Source organism: Hetaerina americana, unplaced genomic scaffold (assembly GCF_022747635.1).
Source record: "Hetaerina americana unplaced genomic scaffold, ioHetAmer1.1.p SCAF_77, whole genome shotgun sequence".
Lineage (NCBI taxonomy): Eukaryota > Metazoa > Arthropoda > Insecta > Odonata > Calopterygidae > Hetaerina > Hetaerina americana.
The window spans coordinates 1,209,035-1,218,747 of NW_027287394.1; the positions used below are offsets into that span (position 1 = coordinate 1,209,035).

General features: G+C 33.2%; 1 protein-coding gene across 1 annotated transcript; it reads left to right on the forward strand.

The window, feature by feature from the left end:
* The first annotated feature begins 872 nt into the window (after positions 1 to 872).
* On the forward strand, positions 873 to 9,074 carry LOC139697466 (uncharacterized). Its single transcript, XM_071596189.1, has 5 exons — positions 873 to 884; positions 953 to 1,168; positions 2,168 to 2,291; positions 7,448 to 7,489; positions 9,031 to 9,074. The coding sequence occupies exons 1-5, from the start codon at positions 873 to 875 to the stop codon at positions 9,072 to 9,074; spliced, it is 438 nt and encodes a 145-aa protein (XP_071452290.1).
* Positions 9,075 to 9,713: the final 639 nt, after the last annotated feature.

Here is a 9,713-nt window from a genome sequence, read left to right on the forward strand (position 1 = left end):
CAAACGTAAATGATGCACAAAATTTCTCATTCAGAAACAATAGTTAACCTAGGGAAAGGATATTATCTTTTCTTTCTATGATATGTCTATGAATATTACGAGGTTCATCCGGAAAGTAGTACCCGTTCGTGCCGCATGAAGTGCTGATGACGCGAGTAGCCGCTGGACGAGGTCAGATAGCTTCAGTGGCTTGTCTGCCTTCTCTGAGCCAAGTTGCGTGACGCTAGCATTGCCTGTGTTGTTTCTGTGATTGTTTACAATGTTTAAAAAAATTGAGAATGCCGCCAGTTGTGAAGTGAGGGCAGTGATTAAATTCCTCAATGCAAGAAACGTTCGCCCATGTGATATTCATCGCCAATTAAAGGAGGTGTATGGAGACAATGTAATGGACGAGTCGTCTGTTCGGCGGTGGTGTCGCAACTTCAACATGGGGAGAGGGAACACATACGACGATGAGCGTTCGGGAGACCGTCTGTCATTACAGACCAACTGGTGAGCTCAGTTGACGAATTCGTGAGGAACGATCGGCGCGTCACAATTGATGACATCTGTGAGCATTTTCCCAATGTTTCTCGAACATTTGTTCATGAAATTGTTAAACACCATCTGCATTATGCAAAAATTTGTGCAAGATGGGTCCCTCGCGTATCTCAATGAGCTGGCGGCGAAGGACTATGCAGCAGGAATACAGAAACTTGTCACACGTTATGACAAATGCCTTAATTTGCTTGGAGATTATGTTGAGAAGTAGTTTAAAGTATCCTCTTTCAAATAAAATTTTTTATGTTTGTTAATATTTACTTTTGTGTCTTTATTTCACGAACGGGTACTACTTTCCGGATGACCCTCGTATAATTTTAAGTAATACCAATATGGGGCTTATTGTTAGGTGAACTTTATATTTACTTATCAAACATCTTGGTGTTGATTTTGATTATTTATGTTTATTTAGGAGCTGTGTGTGCTCCCAAGCCTTCAGAAGGATTCAGAGAGCCAGGGTGTTGATTTGGTGAATGATAAAAGAAGAAATTTGATGGCGTTGAGAAGTTCAATGAAAGGAATTAACCATTCAGTACAAAAGTCATCAATTGAGAAAGAGGACAATTGTTCAGCCAACACTAATGTGGATTTGATGGATGATGATAACTGTGAAGAAGTTGAGATTCAGGTAAGGAAAGAAAGCTATTATGCATTGCTTTCATAACGAACGCTCTTTCATAACATTAAACATTATGTTATATCCTGGGTGCAGGGCTTTTCAATCTAAGGTAGTGTTATTAGATGAAATGGCCTTCCATGTGGTTCTTAATGGCTAAATCCTTCTTTAAATGCAAAGACTGATGTATAAAAATCTTTAATAACTTTATTGAAAAATACTTTCATGCAAATCAACTATTAACAGTATCAAATGTTCTGTATTTAAGAAAATGAAGGACTTCCAAATGATTTAAGTACCAGAGTACCTTGAAGAAATTAGCTCCCAAGATGTTTGTTCCTGATAAATTTATTTGGAAATTTTGACCATCTGTCAAAATAAATAAAAATGGATATCCTTGGCTTTAGTATCATGATAGATGAGTAGAGCTTTAGATAGTGTTCTTTGGTGATAAATTGGGGCTTGCTAAGTTCAAAATGAGCTGGTTGTATTCTTGAACAAGATCATGATTCCAATTAGACAATGTGATGACTTCTTATAGTTTGTTAAAGAAGCTTATTGCTATGAGAAAAATAAGCTACCAGACCTATTCTCTGTATTACATGTGTTATTTAATTTCATTGGTGGACCAAAACTATTATTAATAATGTTGAGGCATTTTCTTGTTAAGAGTATTTAAATATTTTCATTTTATATTTTTAATCCATGGATATCAAAGGATTACTTACATTGTAACAGTAAGCTCTCCTATAATTTACCTTCTCTAAACTTGAATTGAAACAATGGCAATATCATTTGATGTTAGAAGGTTCAATGAATGATGTTAATGCTTTTGAAGAAATTGAAAAGACAAATATTCTGTATAAATGCATGCTAAAATTATTAATTTAGATTGGAATGTTAAATTGTAAACCTTGTATAATTTTATAGGTTAGGTTTAAAAGTTTTTTGGGCATTCTATTAATGTTTTACATGGATGCAATCTACATTGGTTATGTTGGTATTTTTCAGGATGATTTAGAAGACTTAGAATTGCATTTATTCTCTGATGAAGAAGTAGACAATAAGGAAGAATGTGATGATGATACTTTGCAGGAGACGGGTGGAGTTACATTGGAACAGTTGAAGACACAAGGTGAGAGGAGCTGGAGACTCTGCTGTCTTCCTTTTGCATTTTCAATATTTTGAAAATACCTAAAAGGTCAAATACAATGTTATGACTAATTACAAAAATTGATGGTTTAATATTTAAAACAGAATAAATTTGTAACAGAATTATTATTATCAGGTAATCTACTGGTCAATGTAGGTTTATGGTAAGACATAAATATTAATTAAATAATTTGTGACCCCTAGCAAAACACCACATCCTATGCTATATCAGGTCCCTCTTCAGCTCTGAGTACTTTCTTCCTCTCATCATCCAGTCTAACATCCCTATTCTGATCCTTCCCTTTCCTTATTTGCCTAACATTCTACCCTCCATTAGTCTTCAACATCCGGCTGCAAGTCAGTAATCCCTTCAGCAACTTTTCCTCCCTTCATAAGATATCTCCCAGCAAACATCTTTCTTTGCCCACTTTACCAAGCACTTCCTCATTTATTTTCTTCTTTATCCATTTTACCCTCTCCATTCTTCTCCACACCCACATTTAAAAATCCTTCAGGCAATGTCTATCCTCCTGTTTCAATGACCACGTTTCTGCACTGTATATTGCTATCCTCCATATCAAAGTTTCCTAAAGAGTCTTTTCATAATGTCCTTGCTCAACATCCCTTCACCTAATGCAATTCCTATCCTTATGTCCCTATTACTTTTGCTGTGTTGGTCCAATCAATACTGAGATACCTAAACTGTATTTCCAGCTCTAGTTTTTGCCATCCTATTTAATGTTAAGCTTAGCCTTTTTCATCCTAGAAAATTGCATATTTTTTGTTTTATCAATATTGATTCTCATCCCATACCTGTACTGAATTGCCAATTCACTAAGCAATGCTTGCAGCCCCTTGGCTGACTGACTAACAAAGTTTGGTCATCAGCCCACTTTCATTCCTACCTCCAGTTCTTCCCATGCCTCTTTATTCATTTCCTCTGCATACATGTTGAACAGCAATGGTGATAATGGACAACCATGCCTTACACCTCTTTCTTACACTGCCCATCTTGACTCCTCATTCCCAACTTGCACCTGAGCAGTCTGGGACATGAATAGGTTGCACATTAGCCGTATTTCCCTCCAATCTATTCCTTTTTTCTCCATTATACTCATTACTTTTTCCCAATTTTCTCTATCCAAAGCTTTTTCAAAATCTAAGAAACAGGCAAATAACTCCTGGGTATGTTCTTTATTCCTTTTGATTAATAATCTCATTACTGCAATGGCATAACATGTACCTCCCGCCTTCCTTTATCCAAACTGATCATCCTCTAAGTTATTGATTGCCTTATTCTCTTTCCTTTTGTTTATGATTTTGAGAACAACTGAAACAGAATATGTTGCAAAATAAAATGCTCTTTTGCAGCCATTGACAGGGCAAAAATCCTAAAAATAAATAAAATAAACTGCATATAATAGATTTCATTTCACTACTGCAGGTTGTTATTTTCTAAGTCCCTCTTGTTTTCAAACTTTAATAATTTGAGTACCAATCTGATACATATGTTGAACTTTAAATATTCCATGGTTGCCTTATTTACATTTCATACTAACAGTCAAGGATCTTTACCCCTTTTGACCAAGATTGTAATTGAAATTGTTGATTATTCTAGCTCAGTTTTGAAGTTTCCCTCATCAAGGTTTTAGTACACTGATCAATTTAACTCTAGGTTTATTTACTGTGGTCTTAACTTGTAGTAAAACTTTTTCAAAAGGTATTCTAATTTTTTTGTTTTGAATATTTAACCATTAACTATTCTCTTTAGGGATTTTGGGTATAAAATTAAGCAGGATCCATACAATAAATATAATTGTTGGCTCTAAAAATCAAAAGACAATGATGTTATCCTCACAGCTACATACATAAATTGAGAATATGCTCATCCTGCATTAATATACCTAGTTGGTTTATCTGCCACTTGTCAAAAGTCTACTGAAAATCATTTTCTGGAATATTGTTTCAGCATTTATCATCAGTACTTGAAATGTTAGATTGGAGAATAATTGATATCTTTTTTCTATCTTTTTATTTCAAAAACAAGAAAAGGGACAGTAGAGCCAGGTCAGTGCTTTTAAGAGCATCGCAATGGCAAATTATGTCAGAAGCTTCTTTATATTTTTGTTCCTTGCTCAAGACTTTTGCCACCAACTTTTCACATACCTCCTTTAATACAAGATCCTCATGAAACTGTTAATGTTGGTTCCACCAAAATGGCTGGATTCTTTACTAATAAGGGAGGTTATTAAATGCATATCAGAGTGAAAAACAGTTTTATTTTTGATACCTGATAATCAGTTGGAGGGGTTGTCAGGTGTCTTACGTGGCCCTTATCTTTAACAAGTTGTCCCCCTTCCTTTAATATTTTGTGCCACTCAAAAACTTCTCTGGCTTAAGACATTATCTGGATAAGCCTGTTTTATTAGTCCCAGGTCTACAAATTTAAAATCTTGAACTAGAGCATTGCTCCCATATGCACTCATTGCTTGCATGAAAACAAAAAAATCAGTCATAACTAATATCCACCATCTTTCTCAATACATGCACAGAGCCAACTAAACTAATATTTATTATTTTTGGGGATATCTTCTACTAAGCCTACAAGTCAGACACCTATCCGATGCTCTATTTGGGCTAAAACAAGCCAGTCCTTATGCCTATTATACTGACCCTGTAAGTGCATTCACACAAAAAATTAACCATTTTCTATTAAAAAAGTCTGAAGCCTTTTGTTTAAGAACAGCCTTATTATCATGCCATAGTTGTCAATGCCATTAGTTTATTAATTGTTCAGATCCAAAATTTGCAGTTTCAGTATTTCCTTAGTTTTGTTTATTATTCCTTAATAATGTAATTTTTTCTTGTGTATAACACAATAGTTTCAGATATTGTCATTTTATAGAAATGGCTTATATTCTTTATTTTATATATCCTCTTTGCTTATTTAGGTTCTGGTTTTTTTTGGGAATTAACCTCCTAGTCCTTATCAAAGTCCTTATGAGATATAATTGACTTTTTAAAAAGTTTGCACCTTAATATATTATATTTCATTTCTCGAATTCAAGAGATATTTCAGCCCGGAATTAGTCCTAATCTTTCCATAATTCCCAATTTCATAATTGAACCAGAAAGCCAAATAATAACATAACATGAAGTCACAAAAAATCAAAAATATTATTCTCACTATGGTAATGTTTGGGTGATAGATATTTTTGCAGCCAAAAGTAGGTTTAGTAACTACTAACATATTATTAATTCTTAGGTCCTAATGAGTTATTTTGGCATGGTTTAATATACACTTATCTTGTTGACTCGGAGGTTGTAATTTTGCCAATTGGACCTATATTTATTTCATTGCTAGATGGTGAAATATTAAAAACACCAAGAAAAATAATATTAAAGTAAATGTAATTTATTCTTTAAAATTATTTTAGTGCATGTAATTGGGTCAGAATTATCTGGCCATGATTATAACAAGATCATACTATTTAATTCTTATTTTTTATTAAAGCACCATTTGAAATAGTCATGACACAGAAGTGCTTAATAATTGATCTTGTGAAAAGCTAGCAAGCAGCTAGCAATAGCTGTTCAGCATAACTTTTAGTGACACTTTAATTTGGTAATAATAACTTGTTTCATTATAGTTTTCTCTTAAACCCAAAAGAATTGTCACATATTATACACTGATACTTTTCTTTTGTTTAAAAGAAGCATCATAAAATTTGTTTTCTGACGATATACCTGGTAAAAAATTCTTTTTAAGTGATAAATATGTTTTTAGTTGTTTTTTTGAGAGAAAAGTTAAAGTAGGGGTTTTATTTTCTTTCTTAAATTTCCTGTGTAAAATATATTTGTTGTTAAAAATTTTAGCAATCTAAAGGACCACTATAGGAAAAGTTATGCCAGAAAATGTGAAAGGTCTTTTTTTTGGATAAATTGTATCAAAATTATAAATAAAAGTAATTTTAAGGGCACCATATGTTTCAGTTGGAAATCAGAGATTGCCATACTTATAGTAATTTCACATAGTTAAATAGAAGCAATAAATAAATTAAGTATTAAACATATTATTTGAGGTGAATAACTTTATCACTCACTAAATTGACCATTTTACCTGATTAGTTTTTGGTCCATGAATGAATTGATGGTTTTATTATATAATAAAGATTGTCATTCTTCTAGTTCCTATTTTACATTTTGAAATTTTAGTATTTTAACTTCTATTGTGGGACTTTGTGCTTTTGGTAAAAAACAGCCACGCAGAGTTAATTTCATTTGATTATCTATTCCCTAGGAAATGAATTTCCTTTCTTTAAACATTTGTCTTTTCTCATATTCCATTCTTTTAATACAGGGAATATTCTTATTCCTTCTCAAAATTATTTTACAAATTTATTTTTCTAGGCATTTGTACATGCCAAGTAAACATTAGTGGAAATCTCAAGCATGATGGCATTGAACCCTTTCTCTTGATAATTTTTTTGTTTATAAGTTAATTTACCACCAGAAAACTATATTCATTTTACTGCATCTCTCTCTGTTCTCCTCTTAATCTTTGTACATTCTCTGTGTGTCATAACCTTTGCTCATGAATAACACTTGAAAGCCAATTATTAGTAAACTAAAAAGTAACATAGTATAAATATGTTTAGTCCTCTTTTATTGACAGAATTTGATACAAAAGTTTGCTACTTTTAATATTTACTTTTTAAAGTCAACAACTAGGTGCTCATGGAATGTGCATGTTGGTTGAAACAAGCCATTAGTTTAGTAAATTGGTGAACTCTTGTGCAAGGGTCATAATTTGAATTGCTTGGTGTTAAAAGTTTTAAATCAGCAATTAGATGAAATAATTTTAATGGAACATGAAAATAATTCTTAAACATGATTTCATAAAATCAGGGAATGGAGCAACAGGTATATGTATTTTAGATTTGCTTATTTAAAATAGAACTTCAATGGATTATTTGATTGTAAAAACTCAAGAAAACAATTTCCTGGCAAAATTCTTCTGAAAAGGTATTATAGAAGCTGTTATATTCTGCTTACCTTTTTGTATTGAGTACAAATATTTTCAGCATTGCAGGTACATAATTTTTCATTAATAAGATTCCTTTTCTTCAAATCTTTCAGATAATTACAAGAAACAAGATGTTGCAGGGAAGGATGCAAGAGGCATTTTATTGCATGCTTGTCAAATTTGCTACAAGGAATTTGCACAAAGGGACCTTCTCAAAGATCATGTCTTGCGTGTGCATGTTAGGAAGGACCCACAATTCAATTGTGACTCTTGCTCAAAGGCATTTGACAGTAAAATAACCTTGCAAGTCACATCAACTTGGTGCATGCTGTGAAAAAAAATTACCAATGTGAATTTTGCACCAAAAACTTCCAATTTTTGAGTAAACTCATAATCCACAAGTCTTCACATACTGCAGAAAGACCGTTTAAATGTGCAATATGTTTGAAAGGTTTTTTTCAAAAGATGCAGATAAAAAGGCACATTTTGTCACATGCTGAAGAAAGGCCACATAGATGTGAAATATGCTCAAGAGCATTTACTCGGAATAGTAATCTAAAAAGGCACTTGTTGACACACATGGATGAAAAGAGCCACAAGTGCATGATATGCTCCAGAGCATTTACTCAGAATATTGATCTAAAAAGGCACTTGTTAACACATACTAGTGAGAAGCCATACCAGTGCAGCATCTGTTCTAAAGGATTTGCTCAGAAAGGTAATCTAAAAATTCACTTGTCGACACACACTGGCGAAAAGAGGCACAAGTGTGAGATGTGCCCAAGAACATTTGCACATGGTAGTAATTTTAAGAAGCACTTGTTGACACACACTGGAGAAAAGAGCCACAAGTGCGACATATGCTCGAGAGCATTTGCTCAGAAAGGTCATCTAAAGAGTCACATGATGACACACACTGCAGAAAAATCACACCGGTGCAACGTATGTTCTAAAGCATTCATTCAGAAGAATAATCTCAAGTCACACATGAAGTCACACACTGCAAAATGATCAGGGAGCAATGTAAATTATATTCAAAGTCATTCACTCATGCTCCTAACTGGAGCCTCATTCTCAGCCACATTCATTTGAAAGCAGAAATGAGTGTGACATGTTTGTCAGAATATTAACCGTGCATCATCATTGAATACAGGAAGGCTTAGAAACTAGTAAAAAACTAAAGAGCTCGAATTAAACAAATCCTTCTTCCAAGAAGTACAGAGGCAATGTATGAATGACGTGCATAATTTTGTTAATGACCATTATTTAATGATCATAAACTCTTTCAAATAATTATATCACTACCAAGGACCATCATAATAATATTATTTCAAGTTTTTAAAATGGTAACATCATTCTCCTGTTTTGTGTAACTTCTTTGAATAAAAATTAACAGTTAAGAAAAATTTTAATTCACTATCTTTCATTTGAATATTATTAAATCTCTTAGGGATCAATTTTCAATTGCACAAAATTAAGTTCAAACGAAGTTGAGGTATATCTGCATTGGTTACTTTGTTTTTTATTCCTGAAAAGCTGCAAGGGAATTCCCTAGTTCTAAGTGATCATTATTGGGACTGTGTTGCTGACGTTGTCTTTGAAACAGTGAATTGGGAAGTTAAGAGTTTTAAGTATCTTTTTCTATATATAAATAAAGATTGGAATGCTGTTACAATTTGTGGAATTTTCCCTCCAGATAAGGAGGCTTTAAGGTATTTCAGTCCAGAGCACACTGTTTAAGGAGCAAAATATGGGGTCTATGAAGGAAGTTTTACTCATCCAAACATTTCAAACTTAATTATCTGAAATTCTCTTGCTTCTTTTGGAGAAATGCCCCTTCGTTGGAAATATAAATGAAATTGTTGGTATTCTGGGATTGAAATGCATGGGTTTGGATATGTTTGCAATTTGCCAAAACATATGCCTTTCACTTTGGTTTCTTTGGCACTGAGTGGCAAGGTTAAATGTGTTGGTAACTTCTGAAATTTACAATAAACTTTGCTGGGAAAATTGCTTTTAAAGGGCTTTTAACAAATGCAGCACTCATCTTGCCCAGAGCTTACCCAACCATATTCCTTACTGCAAGTTAATTTGCAACTTTTCTTTTGCTATCCTCATCATATGAGGTATCTCATGCCCCTTTGGTGGCTTAATGTCATACATGATGTTTTGTATCTTTTTTTGATATTTTTCTGTATAGTAGCACTTGATGGCTATCCTTCTGGGAGGTCATCTCCAAGAGATTTTGGACCCTGTTGAAAATTCAGCAACTCAGTTTTGGTCGGCTGAAATTAAATGAGTCCCTCTCTACTTTTGTAAACTTCATATGAATTTCATATTAATCCCTCTATAATGAAGAATTTTATTACAGAAATAAAT

What these genes read in the sequence shown, in the direction of transcription:
- LOC139697466 (XM_071596189.1), top strand. An exon ending in GTGAAGAAGTTGAGATTCAG is followed by an intron (nt 1,169 to 2,167) that starts GTAAGGAAAGAA and finishes GGTATTTTTCAG; the next exon opens with GATGATTTAGAAGACTTAGA. An exon ending in GGAACAGTTGAAGACACAAG is followed by an intron (nt 2,292 to 7,447) that starts GTGAGAGGAGCT and finishes CAAATCTTTCAG; the next exon opens with ATAATTACAAGAAACAAGAT.